At 36.3% G+C, this 14,881-nt stretch overlaps 1 protein-coding gene across 1 annotated transcript in view; it reads left to right on the top strand.

Annotated features, from left to right (window-relative positions):
- The window catches only part of KCNH7 (potassium voltage-gated channel subfamily H member 7), a 238,713-nt gene extending 223,969 nt beyond the window's left edge, over positions 1-14,744 (top strand). The window contains exons 14-17 of the mRNA XM_074828980.1: positions 1,118-1,381; positions 7,283-7,451; positions 10,716-10,908; positions 12,261-14,744. Coding sequence (XP_074685081.1) covers positions 1,118-1,381; positions 7,283-7,451; positions 10,716-10,908; positions 12,261-12,527 — 893 coding nt within the window. The 3' untranslated portion in view covers positions 12,528-14,744. The remainder of the gene's footprint in view (positions 1-1,117; positions 1,382-7,282; positions 7,452-10,715; positions 10,909-12,260) is intronic.
- The last annotated feature ends 137 nt before the right edge of the window (positions 14,745-14,881 follow it).

Raw genomic sequence — 14,881 nt, 5'->3', positions numbered from 1 at the left:
CTGTTAAAATGTGTTTTAAATAAATAGCAGAACAGGAATTATCTTGACATTTCAGTTAAAAATAGGTAAAACCAAATATTGAATTGTAAATTAGCTTCAAGTTTATGCTGAAAAGAGATCAGGAGTTCTCTATATTCATAAATTATTGTTCTTGGGTTTAAATCCTATTTAATTTTTACAATGTGTTTTTAAAGGCATCTGCTTTAAATCTAGTTTTATTTGCCACTTCTTAAGAGGACTGAATCTGCTGTTCCTCACTACAGACCTTGAATGCAATTAATGAAAGATTCATTCTCAACTTGGTTGGTACTCTGCTACCATATATATCACAGCATGTTGTGTACCCTTCTTATTCAAAAGACTGGATGGTCAGAGAATTGCAATTAATTCTAACATAACTAAGTAAGGAGCTACTTTGAAAAGTTGTTTTGAGATGATCCCACAAAGACAGACAAGGAACTCTCTTCTTTGGTACTGATAGGGGATAGGGTTTCTCTCTACCGTATCAATCCTAAATATAGGTTTGACAGTAATGAGCGTGGAGAAATACACTCTCTATTTAGGTGGACCCAGACATTTTGAGTGGTTGATTAATACATTTGTCTTTTCTGAGAAAAGAATCTGCAAAGATGCTTTTATGTGGGCATAAGTTCAGTGAGTAGTTCTCATACTGTCTGACATCCATGGTTGTTAACCTGTTAAGACTGTGAGAAATGCCCAAGAATGTGAGAAATTGGAAGAGGGAATGAAATAATAAATTAATTTTTTAAAACTTTGAAACATCTCAAATCTCATCCTCATCTGGAAAAATCAGTGAGTTAAGAGGTGAGCTGTGTTAGATAAAATCTTTGTTGTTTTGATATAAGCAAATTTTTGCATGAGTTATGGTTTAGGGACTACAGATCCTTAGTACATACATGCAAATGTATTCTAGAACTTCAAAAGAGACATAAATCTCCTCTGATACAGGAATCAGGAAGGCTTTAAAGTAATTTATTCCAATAGACAGTGAACTTCCTAACTGATGTAATAATCATCTCCATCCTCAGACCACAATAAACTAGAACACAATTTCATGAACTCCATATTATTGTACACAATTATTTCTATTTAACAGATTATTTCAAAGAGAATGATCAGAATGATCCTGAACCCTCAGGGGACACCACCAGATACTATCAATCTATTAAGAAACACTTTGAGGAGAAAAAAAGCGAGTCATCATCTTTTGTGTCCTCCATTGAAGATGAGCAAAAGCCCCTGTTCTCTGGGATAGCTGATTACCCATCTGTAACAGAGAAAACCACAGAGGTGGACTTTGAAGAAGTGGTTCATGACACAGAAGAAACTCTTATTGACAAAAGAAGCAATTCTTGCAAAGGTAATCTAGTTGCTATTTTGTAAAGTTTGAGTAGACATCTTTTCAGTCTCATTATCAAAAATCATTTTCTGAATCGTTCTATTGATTCTTTACATAATATTTACTTTTGTGTTTCCTGTAAGTTTAGCAAGAAAAAAATATTTTAGATCAAAAATTATCATTTCTCAAGAGGATTAATGTAGTTTTGATACACTGGCTGTGCACTGGATTACAGAACTTCCAAAAGGCTATTCCAGGCTTTGTTAATAAATCATCTTGTAACTGAACTGCGTTAGGAAAGTCATTCAAACAAACTCTTTAAAATTGTCAACTGGTACTGGAATGAGTTCCCATGGATGAAAACTGCACTCTAAGCAGTAAAGAATCTCTCAAAGGATGTTTGATATGCCAGGGTTGGGTGACAGTAAAAAAACCTACATAATGAGAGTTAGATAAACCCGGTGATAGTTGCACACGCACACAAAAAATGTTTTCAGGTAACTAGTTTCATTTCAGGCACAACGAAAATTAAGTGAAAAGAATTTGTAATATCTTGAAAGAATGCTATCCCATTTTGCTGCACACAGTGGTTAAAAGGAGTGCCAACACATCACACAGAACAAATCCTGACTTCCATAAGTAAAACACAAGAACAAAGATTTGAGATTTTGTATATGACAAATGATAACAAACTATTAAGCAATCTCAGTTACTTTTACATAGAGTTAAATCACATAATTAGAATTACATCTAATATACTAAAATATTAATTTTCTCAGTGATGTGAAAGGAAATTAATGAAAAGCCCCAGATTTTGTAAATTTTGTAAATATATAATTTAAATATTGTTAAAAGTTTGTTTGTAATTGTTTTAGTCTGAAGGGAAGAATTACATATTTACTGTTTAATATTTTCCCCAGCCGTTTGTTTCCATTAAGGCAATTTAACCATTTAACCATCATTCCATAAACTTCAGGCTTTTAAGCCATAGTTTTATGGATTAATCAAGCTAAACAATGTATTTTTTACATTTCAGAGGTATGAATATGTGAAGTCTGGTCTCGTCACGTTAGGGCTATATAAAACTGCACCACATAAACTTGTTGCATACATACAGCAATTTGAAAGCTTACCTTTCCCCTGCCAATAGCCAGAAATGTGTCCTTGCAGCTATAGCAACGTTTTCCAAGGCAACCTATTGCAGACTTTATTTGAGCTAAATTTAGCATGTCTAAAGGTTACATATTTTGATTAAGACCACACTCTTTTTTCCACTTTGTAATCTAGCATTTCTGGTAACGTATGTGAAAGCTCATTACCTTTCTTGCAACTTTCATAAAAACCTCAGGGTCAATAAAACAAGATCAGCTTTGATTGTTATATGTTTTAAACTAAATTCTTACTCCTGCTTTTAATTAGAGATTCATTATAATTCACCATAAAAATAGTTATAAACATAATGAAATTTTGAAATAAACTCCACTTGTATGTATGTACATTCATAATCATATATTATGGTACCTTATAAATCTTGAATACAAATGCACTTGTATAAAGCTACTTCAATTCGTTACCACTGTGACTGATACATATTTAATTATATTTAGCTTTGTTTTAAGCTTTGGTCATTATGGTTGATGAATGGAAAGACTATTAATAATGTATTGTATAATGTGGGCAGAAACTGCATAAACTTCTCTCGTAATACTAAAATGCAGCTCTTAACATTAAAACATATGGCTCTCTTGAGAAGATATGATAATTTTTCTGGAGCTGATAATTTATATATTGTGGAAAAACGCTATTTTCTATTTTCATTTGGTCGTTATTTGGTCTTTAGGATTGATTCTTGAATTGTTCAAGTGAATCAAATTATACATTTATTGATTTGGTTCTTAGTCTAGGATTCTTCAAACCCTGGAAGACCATAGTTGGCTACAAAGTTGTAACTCCTACTGGGCTTTTCTGGGGATACTTATGTATGTGGAAGTACCTGAAAAGATGCTTAGAACAGTGCAATACCATATCTTATAGTGTATTAACTTGCTTATAGTGTATGAACTTATTTTATAATTTGAGTGCCAATTCATTTGCTTTGTCACAAATTACATGTTTATTGTAATAGTCTACAAATACGTATTCTGGGACAAAAAAGAGCTATGATTTCCCTGGCGTTTAAAAATATGTGATTTTATTGAATGATTTATTGTGTAAAATAACCAGCAACTTGGTTTTTACAGGACATTAAAAAGCAGTGAAATGTATGTCCTATACTTTCAGTTTCTGCTCCTGAAATTCACTGCTTAAAAGTAAATCCACTGGATTTACAACATCCATTGCACCCACACCAATAGTTTAAAATTTTACCCCTGAATTTGTCATAGTCTTCTCCCTTCACTTTGCTGAGAGCTTTCCAACTTCCTTGGACACTGCAAATTGTGCCATGCGTGCCCGCAAAAACCAAATTACATGCTTCTCTGACACTGTTTGCCTCTTTCCTTCTGTTGGCTTAAGTGGCTAGGAAGCTGAACGGGTTTCTGCATAGCCAAGATGAAACCTCTTTCCCCTTCCTTCTGCTCAGTGCATAAAATCAGTTATAGGTCATGTCACATGAAATTCAAACACTCTCTACAGCTCCAGGAAACCTTCTACCACCTGCTACCAAAGATCAGATAATGCAGTAAGCACCTTTGATAAAAAAGAGAAGCAAGTCTCCTCCTCTACTTGGAGTCATGTAGTGAGAGCTCCCCTTCCTGGCTAAATCTGCTTGAAATACTAAATCTGAGTAGGCTTCCCCCCCCCCGCCATTTCTTTACTTAGAGCAACACTGCTCAAAGATGTGCTTGAAAAGGATTAGCTAATAGCATTTGGACAAACCTCTCACATGTCACCCACACTGTGGTTTTTTCTCTTTTCTTTGAAACATGGCTCTGGCTGCTATGGTTGCTTAGAAAAATTTCACAAGTGTGAAATGAATGTAACCTATGCTGAGTTATCAGCATGCAGTGCCAAGAGAAGTGTTAGGAGAAGCTCTGAGCAAACCATTCAGGGACTGCTGGGGGATGTGGGATTCAAATCCAACTGCTCATACAACAGAGGCTGACACCTTATAAGCAGTCAAGAATTTTGTCCAGCTGTATGTTGAAGCAGCAGCCTGAGCGCAGTAAGAACTTTTAACGCATTCTGTAACTTCAAGTAGTTAAATAATTATAAATATAACCCTAATGGCAGTTGTACTGAACAGGTGTTAAAGTTTTAACAGCCTTTTTTATCACAGCAGAGGAGAATCTGGGTGGTACTGAGCAATTTTTGACTGTGTGACAACAGATTCACTCAAAGTAACAAAGGCTTGAGGCGGGGAGGGGAGTAGATGTAGAAAAAGCACTGTTCATCCTAAATATGTCGCCCGCAGTCTCTGCAAAGCTCACAGCAAGATCTTCATTCTGTATCAGATAAGGGTATGTGCAACTAATATATCCCATGATAAGTCTTTTGTAACTTTTCACCAACTTGGTGAACAGGAGAAACAGCCTAGAGCCAGGAATGTAAACTAATTAATAAATGCACAGAGGCATAAATTAAGCAATTTGAAAGAGGAAGGAGAAATAGCTCAAACCAGAAATCCAACCAAAAGGAAGGAGCGCCCCTGAGTTCTGTTTGGGTAGTAAGGTGCACTGTTTTGTCACAGAGACCCAAGAACTGGGAGGGACAAGAGGGATGGAATTTGAGCACAGAAGATATAGGGTGAGGCCTGGAGTAGCCATCATCATGGTTTTTTTACAAAGAGCTGGAGATAAACAAATAAATATGACTCATAAAGAGTATGTTTTTATATACTTTATCTGTTGTATATACTATATATAAGGATTATAAAGGAAACTAAATTCAGCAAGCTAGCTGAAACTCTGAAGTAAGATCTTAATTACGCAATTGGGCTTTTTTTAGCTTGAAATAAATTTATTTTCTCTCTTAATCCAAAATTTTACCTGTAATTCAATCAGGAAAGAAGAAAAAGAAAAAAATATTATTTACCATGAAGCTTTATTTAATATTAAAGTGATCTCTGATTGACCCAGTAATGCTGAATATTTCATTCTTTTAGGATTCACAAATTATTAAACAAAATGAACAGGCACCTTTCACCCCATAGTACTGTAAGAGTCTCTGGGACATGCTTTACACTATGATGTAAAGGTTGGGTTGGAGACTAGTGATGTTAAAAGCTACATCAATGAAAATCAATTTCCTTTTTGAAAATAATAACCAGTATCCCTTTGCAAGCAGTATGAGCTGCATTATATGGCCTCTGTCTCAGAGAAAACATATTATACTTCACCAACCTTGTTAAGATAAGCAGTGTTACAATTATTGGTAAGAAAGGCAGCTAGCTGAGATCTGGAGACTTTCTCTAGAGGCGCATTCCAACTCACTGTAATGCGTGCCCAGTGCTGTAAATGCAATGCAGCAAGGCCTCCTTTTACACCAAAAAGCTAAACAGTAAATACATTCAACAGCACATTCAAGAGCAAGAAAAGAGGGTTTAAGCAGATCTCTGAAACACAGAAAGACATTTGTCACGGATGAAAGTATTAACACGGTAATGATTTAGCAGGAAATCTAGATTTATTAATAACTAACAGCACTTGATCATTACAAAATAATTCAGAAATGTTGAAAGAAAGAAAAGCGACTTATTTACAGATTCTAAAATGACAAGATTCACACCAACTTACTTAACAGTACCTTAATTTATACATATATACATGCACATACACAAAACATACAAACACACATACAGAAACAAAAGTGTTCAGATCCAGTAGAATGAAGTACGTACCCACACACCAATAAGCAGAAAAAGAACAGGTGAAAGAGAAGCTAGCTCAAAGTAAAATTTCCCTCCTCTTGAGTTTAGAGTAAATACTCCCAATGCCTTGGCATTCCTCAACGGGCAATAATTGAGACTCGCGCAGGTTGACTTCGCCCTGGCCTTCTGTCAGCTCTGACAGCAGATGACACCTTAAGGGTTTTGATACCTGAGAGGCGTCCCAGCTCAGGGGAGATGCTGGTCACAGACCCGCTGCGATCCAGGAGAGCTCAAAGGGTCTCCCTTGTGGTCGCAATTTATAGGGTCCAAGATAATTGACTTTTGTCAGATACCTTTTGCTCACACCCAGCTCGAACAAAGTATTCTGGCGCCTTCCAGCAGTTGCACAAGAACTTGATGAATGTGCAACTCTGTTATTGTTCCCATTTGACCACATCCCAGGCACAGGTGTGCCAGGCCGTTAGGAGATGGTGGGCTGTTATAACTGTTTCCGAGCGATCAGGAGGGGCAGGAGCCAGGCCCGTTAACGTTAGCAGTCCTTATCTCCACAGATTGGTGTATAGCTCAGGGGAGGTGGGTGGAATCACACCTAGCACCAAGCAGCCCAACAAGGAGGGGTGGAGAGGGGTAAGAATTGCACCACCACAACATTCAATTACATCCCTTAATGCACTTAGGTTAGAACAAATATTTCTTATTTCAATGAACAATGAATTGCTAAAAAAAAAAAAAAAAACCTTGAAAAAATTGGGGCTTCATTTGTAAAATAATAGAAAACTAAAGAAATAGGAGCCATTCAGTGGCAGAACTCTGATGATACTGACTAGACAAAGTTGCTTGTTTCTCACAGCTTCAAAATGTTAGCATGTTGCTATTGTTAGGTTAGAATTTTATGATTTTTGGATGTGACCACTTTTATCTCTCCTTAAATAGTAGTAAGGAACAAAGAGAGTTGTTCAGTCAGTGTGCCAGCGTGCCAATTTGACTTTCAAGGTTTTGAGAAACACTAGTAAGTGGGATGCTTGACGGGTGCCAGCCCCTCTCTAATAGCATGTATATGAAACTATACTTTTATATGGTTTGTTTTTCATCAGATATCACTGATAAAAGAGACTGGGAGCAGGAGAACATCCAGGAGTACCAGGACTCCCCAACTCAGTCAGCATTACCCCATGTTACATGGGGCATCTGTGAAACTGAAAGTGACTTTATATATGGGGAAGTGGAGAATCGATTAGATTTACTTCAAGAACAACTCAACAGGTAAAAACAGAGATATGACCAAAAGAAAGATATGTGTGAAAGAGTACATAATACAACTGATATTAATGATGCTACAGGAGGAATGAACTTGCACAGGAAGTTTCCAAAGCATTCAGATCTTCAGAAGCTGAAAAGTACAAAAATATGCCTGATGGGATTATCACTTTGTTGTCTACGTGTATTCTGAGGAGCCTAAATATCACCTAAGTTCAGTCTTCCAGATTCTTGGAAAAACCTATTCTGGGAATGCTAGGTACAAAATTTTTAATTCATTGCCAGAATATTCATGTCACTTACCTCTAGGTACCCACATTAGCTGCTCTGAATTGCCTTGCAGAAGAGCCTTTTGCCCCGATTGATTGTTTAGGGGACCAACTTTTTAATGAAGAAGCTGTAGTGGCACACCTAAACTTGTTAAATTTAAATTTTGCCTCACCCAGAATGCTGTTCCCGTAACAGTGATTCCTAGATATTTACATGTCCACAAAATGACAATTTTCAGTATCTTTAATATCTGAAGAACTTTTTCTTTCCTGCCTTGTTTAAAAAAGACAAATACCCTTTTTGACGCATTAACTTATTTTGCAACTGTCTCTATAATAAGTAAGACATGGGAGTATGCAAAGGCAAAATACTTATACCTGTTATAACAGAAAACAGATGCTTTCTTTGTCAGAATCCATTATTACCTTTGCTTGATAAAATGTCTCTTCTTTCTCTCTTTTGCTCTCTGATACGTTACTCTTTGATGGCAGCTAAGCAGCATAGCTTATAGTATCTTAAAAATATGGTTACAGAATTCTGATCCATCCTACACTGTAATTTACCATGTAATTTTACTTAATTTTAAATTGCCCTATGCTCAGCTCTGTGGCTTTTTTATTATTTTCACCCTGCAATTCCATTACTTTCAATATTTTTCCATGACAAATACTATGACATGCACTCAGCCCTAATTACACTTTAGTAGCTCTTCGTTGGCATTCTGTGCTGTATATTTTAGCAATCAGTTTAAAGCCAGGTTAACTGCATATTGCTTTCTTCATCTACCATAAGCCAATCAAACCATAGTATTTTTCATTTCTGAATATTATATAGTACATTAAAAAGACATTTTTAACACGTAAGCCTAAATTGCTGTAATTTCTAATTGCAGTAATCTAAGTAACTGTAAATGTCACATAACTAAACAGCTTCATGTTCCCATCAGCAGTGTGTAATCTTTCAGTTCCATTTCTTTTCCTGAAATCTTAAATTCTTGAAACTGAAGTTATATTTCCAATTTACCCATAGTTTTATCAAATTCTTATACAAGTTCTCAGTATTTTGAGTGAGAAAATATCATTGTTGCTGATAAACTAAGATTTAAATTGTTATGGATTTTATGAAATCATTTTATTCTTTAATTCTTCTCATGTTTTTAAAGCTTTTCATGCTTTCAGGATTTTGGGCCTTGCTGGGTCTTCTACGAATGTAATGGACAATATTCTATACTGCTTATGTCAGATCTGACATGCTGGATTAAAAAGCTGGGTCACTTCTTTCTGACCTTTTCCATCACAAGTTAGAGGTTTGCATAACATTCAAATTATTAAATGGATATAGAAGGCTGGAAAGCCACTGTACAAGGAATATGTCCCTAGAGCTCTGTTTCTCTGTTTCTCCTGTTTAAGCAACAGGAATTTCATAGAGGCTGTGTTCCAAGCATCTAAGGTTGTCCTGTTTGTTCATCCTTGGGTGGCATGACATGGACTTGTTCTAAATTTTGGAGAAAGGAGGGAGAAGTTATATATGCAATGAGGATGAATAAAGACAACCAGAGGTACTCTTTGATTTGAAGTACCAGGAAACTCCCATCAACTGCTAACAAAGTAAGAAGGGAGCAATTTTAAAGTTAATTCAAAGCCAAAGACAATCGTTGATGCAAGTCCTCTAATGCTAAACCCCTTTTATTCACTGAGATGTTAAGGCCCAGGTTTAGCAGATGGAAGGTCTCTGGATGGTGGCATGCTGCTGCTACTGCAGTATTTTCCCCTGTGGCACCAGCATCATGCTTGTGTGAGATCAGTACATTTGCAAATAGCAAAGAACTCAAGGAAGCTGAACAAGAGAGCGAGTAGCGCATGATTGACTGTAACCTCCAGGTTTGGGCATTTCTTTGTGAGATCTGATGCCACAAAACCAACTTCTCCCGATAAAGGAAGAAACAACATCCTAAATACCCTTTGGGCATGTCTTTTGGATTAATTTCATAGATGCTTTTATAAATAGATGACACAGGCAATGGACAACTCCAACATGATAAAAACTAATACCAAACAGTGAAGCACCTGGTGAAAGCAAAAAACTGTCAGCACAGGATCAATTCTGCTGCTGTAGGGAGCCCAAGTAGTAACATTCACAATATCAAAGGCTGCTGACAAAGATTTGTTTACTCTGTCAGAAGATGACTTGCAATACAGAAGGTTGTATATCTGTGTTACAGTCTGTCATAGCATGTTCTGTAGCCTTCCAGCAGCTGGGGAGGCACAATAGGCATTACCTATTGCTAAGTTTGTCACAGATCTCAGCAAGATCATTTGAACATCATTTCAGTGCTATGGAATTGTACATATGAACATAAGTACCTCAAGTGTTTCAGAAGTCATGCACAAATTTATGAAGAGGGAAAAAAAGAAGAAATTTTAACAATCGAACTGCTGACATTAATTCTGAGGCCTGAGTAAGTCTGAATAAATTTTCACAGTAGGGAGACTTGGGCTGTTGGTTTTTTTAATGATCTTGAAAGGATCTTTCATTTTTCTAACGGTAGAAAAACACAAATGTGGTTTTCTTATTTCAGTGCATTGTATTAGCATTGAGAATGTCAGAATTGTCAGACGCATCAGAAATAGTGTCTCATTCTCAGCCACTACAAATCCATTTAGTTACAATGAAGACAGTACCCAGCTAATTTCAACCAAAGACCTGGTACCCCTTGTTGCAAACATAAGGGACAGTAACGAACTCCTTCTTAATGTAGCAAAAAGATCAGAGACAAGCATGCAGATACGTTCTGCAAAGGAAAGGGACAGCCAGCAAGCTTTGGAAGGGCTCAGTACTCCCTCTTCTGTTCTTTCCTGTTTAAGACACGGCCATGTCACAACAAGCAATAGGTTACTTTACTAAAAAGCTGCAGGTCCCTCTTGAATGCATCTCTAATCAGTATGTTAAAACACACCTATTCCTAACCATGAGTGAACTGATTTTGTATTACTCCTCTAGACTTGAATCCCAAATGACTGCTGATATCCAAACCATCCTGCAGCTTCTGCAAAGGCAGTCAACTCTCATTCCACCTGCCTACAGTATGGTGACAGCAGGTGCAGAGTATCAACAGCCAGCAATCCAGGTGATACAAAAGCTTCAGCCTGCAGCATCAATTAAAACAGACAGAAGTTTCAGTCCTTCATCTCAGGTATGTACCTCTCAAATAAAATCAAAAGAGGTTTACTAATCTTTTTAGCTTACGATGGAAGAAATGCATACCGATCTAGCTGCTTGTTCACCAGTTTAAGGAATATGAAATTATTATTTTGACCTAGCACCTCCACAGTGGACTTAGATAATACAGTTTCAGAGACCACATTTTCTATGAGGGTTGTAGAGGTCCACACAATGATCTCATAATCAGACTGATTTACTTTAATATCATGCTCCACACAAAAGTTAGAAGAAATGACAAATACTAGACATGGCTGTAAACCACAAACACTTTCCAGCATCAGACCTGCCTGTGTGGGTGCATCTGCCATAGGTCCTATTCATGAAGTCCTGAGAAGCACTGTGACTATGTTTTCCTCAAGGTACAGGTCAGACAACTCCAGCTGATGCAGCACGATGGTTATACCCATGGGACAGGCTAAAATCATTCTTTATGTCCAGTCCATTGCTACTGCTGGAAATATGAACATACAGAGCTGTGACATATCTGCATTTCCCAATACATGTTTGTCAGTCCAGTTCTGTTCAGGCAAAGTTTAATGATTTTCCAAATTTGTTTGGGATTTCTGGAGTTTAACAGCTTGGGCATATTATTTCCAAAGAGGCTGCTGCATGTCTAGGAACCCCAAATCAGTTTTGTAGCATACCATTAGTAAATCTAGCATGCTTGGCTGTGTCAGATTCCTCATGCATATGCTGGAACACATATGGGCACAGTAAGTCCAACATACCCACAAGGCATCGGTTCAGACACAAAAAGATTATCAAGGCAGCGAATGCACAGCAGTAGTTTTCAGAAGTGTAAAACCACTGTGCATAAAAACATATACACATATCTTTGTCTGAACAGAAATATGGCCACACTCTGCAAACATCAGCAGGTGCATTGCACGTTTCACACAAATTTTGAGTTTAAAAGTGAAGAACTGAGTGCTGAGACCAGATTCCAAATGGTTATAATGTTCAGAATGATGCAATTCCAGAGTTATGTTCTGAAACAAAACTGCAAATTGAAGAATGTTGAAATCCATACTCTTAGATTGGGTCTCAAGAATATTCAGCCCTTCAGAAAGGGCTGTTTGTATGTGTATCTTGATGTCGTATGAGCAAGTCTGAGGAGGGGATAAGATATCACAATTAATCAACAGAATTGCATTCAATTACATTAAATCAAATGCAGTACCATGTAAAAATATTTCAGTACACTGCTTAATTTTCAAGCATGGTTTTCCAGCAACCATCTGAATGTGCTAATTTTGAGCAGAACAAGACCCTGGAAGTGACTGATTTAATTATTACCATCTTGTTTCTTCTCCTCCCTTCCAGTGTCCTGAATTTCTAGACCTTGAAAAATCAAAACTTAAATCCAAAGAATCCCTCTCAAGTGGAGTGCATCTTAACACAGCCTCAGAAGACAACCTGGCTTCTTTTTTAGATCAAGAACATGACCAGTCTGCAGAGTGTCCCCCACAGCATTGTAAAACTTATCTCCAGCCAGTTAGGCACCCTTCCTTGCCAGAATCTTCTCTAAGCACTGTAGGAATCTTGAGTCTTCATAGGCATGTTTCTGATCCTGGTCTTCCTGGGAAATAATACTTTTATACTATTACTTCACATAAAAATGTAAGTGCTTTTAATGGCTGTTTTTCCTTTTTTATGTATTTAAATTCTCTATACTTGACTCAGGGGCTACAAGGAATATACCATTATATGCAAAAGTACTGTATATTTTCCTAAATCTGAAGCTTGTAAGGTAAAGTTGAGCAGTTCTGATGTAAATATATATATACACACACTAACTGTATGTTCCAAATGTAAAACTGCCAGCATTCTCAAGGCACCTTATATTTTTATTTTTTTTAAATAACATGCATGTTCTGAAATTACAGTTTACATTGCATGGAGATTACCATTTACTGCTGTCATGGAAATAGTATTTTATCGTGGATATGTCTTCAGAGCAAATAGGAGACCAATAACAATAATTCACATAGGAAAAAACTCCTACCTGACCAAGCTAAAATTCAAGCAAAATCTTCTTCTAGCTCACTTTTGAAAATTGATTTATCTTTCTTGTAGTGAGTTTTTTACAATAAATCACAATGATTCTGAATCTAGAGAAAGAATAAGGTAACCAAGTCTTCTGGGTTTGAAGCAATTAGGACAGAGAAACCAGCCTCATTCCAAATCAGTTGAAGTAGGGCAATATTTTAACAGACAGGAAAACTCTGCCACATGCTGAAAAGTATCACCATAGGTCGCATCCACAAAACTGCATTAATTGAATAATCTGTTTCAATTACTTTTTGAAAAAAAAAAAAAAATTGCATCGTAGAAGTTAGCTGTCATGAGCAGGCAGGTACTCTTCATCTGTCACACAAACATAATCAAATGCAATAAATTCATTTCTACATAATACAGAAAACTGTGTTCCTTTTGTTCAAATACAAATTATTAACAATCTGTTTAATTAAAAAATACACATTTTTGTTTTATAATTATTAAGATGGTTGCTTGTAGTTATTTGTTTTTACTGACTGGCCCCTCTACAATGATCCTAGATAGGGTATAGATGTATGTGGACACACATACACCACACACACATTCCTGTATGTGTGCATGTGTGTATTTTATATATGTACATATGTGTGTATGTATGTGTGTATATATTTATTTTTATATATACACATACACACAAGTGTGTGTATATACCTACACTTACATGTAGGAGTATAGATATAGAGCTATATATATGTGTATATATGTAAAATCACTTTCAGGGACAATTGTAAATTTTCTTATTACAAAACAAGTAAGCTTAGCTTGTGTCCAAAGCTGACAACATTAGAATAAAATTATTTAAGGTCCTTAGGCTTTAAATACAGTATGTACTGTATGTGCATAATGCTTTGTGAATACTTAGATTTAATTTTATTAAAATATTATTCTGCTTCAAATGTTGTGTTTATTTTAGAAGGAACTAACCTTTTTATTACTGTTTTTAAATATTTAAAAATGTTCAAATTATTTTCTAATCTTAAAGCTTTAATGTGAAATTCCTCTAGGAAGAGAACTGGTTTCAGAAAAGCATGGAACCCATTTAGTGGTGGAGCAGTTAAATTTTAGCTAAAACCAAATTAAACCCTCTGTTCTAAACCAGTGCTAGAGAGTAATGCAATAGTGGTTGACCCTCACATTAATAGGTACGTATATTGTATGTTGGGGTCAGAATGATACATAACACTTTTAGTCATACACAGCCAGTAGCTAAGCCCAAGATGGCTGAATCTTCTCTCATTTAAAATTAGTGTGTTCTGAGCTACGGAGCAAGGCTCTGCTTTACCTTTGCATATAAAGATAGAAAAATCAATTAACTGAATACCTTTGTAAGTGAAACCAACCCTTCCCATACAAGATCAAATTTTCTTTTGCTTCGTGCTACTGTTGATTGTTGAAAGGTCCAAATGCTACAACATGCTGACTGCTCTTACTTCTACCATGACAACGGGAGGTCTGCACTGCTTAGTGCCTTGCAGGATCAGATCCTAGGTGACAGCATCATTACGCCAGTCAGAATCTCCGTCTGCATATACTCCACTGAAACAGGAGTGCTAAATAACAGAGTGAAATAGCTTCTGCTTTTATTTTTTTAAAATAGCAAGCATTAACAACTTCAGCTCTATCTCAGTCTAGTAACTAATATTAATGTCTGTTAGAACAAGCTAGCACATTTTCTAAAAAAGTATTTGTGGTTATGCTATGTTTTAAAAAGTCTGGTATAAATTAAAAATAAAATTAATGAAAAAGGTATCATGCATGAGCATTCCTTTACAAAATGCCTTTTGTCCAATTTCATCACTTGGTATTTCACGCTACTGCAAAGAGACTGAGCAAAACAGGTGGACTGGGGAAGGAGCGTTGGGAAAGAGGAAAAGCAACAACTATTT

Source organism: Strix aluco, chromosome 6, assembly GCF_031877795.1.
Source record: "Strix aluco isolate bStrAlu1 chromosome 6, bStrAlu1.hap1, whole genome shotgun sequence".
In the NCBI taxonomy this organism is placed as follows: Eukaryota; Metazoa; Chordata; class Aves; order Strigiformes; family Strigidae; genus Strix; species Strix aluco.
This window is presented reverse-complemented; position numbering and strand designations above follow the sequence as displayed.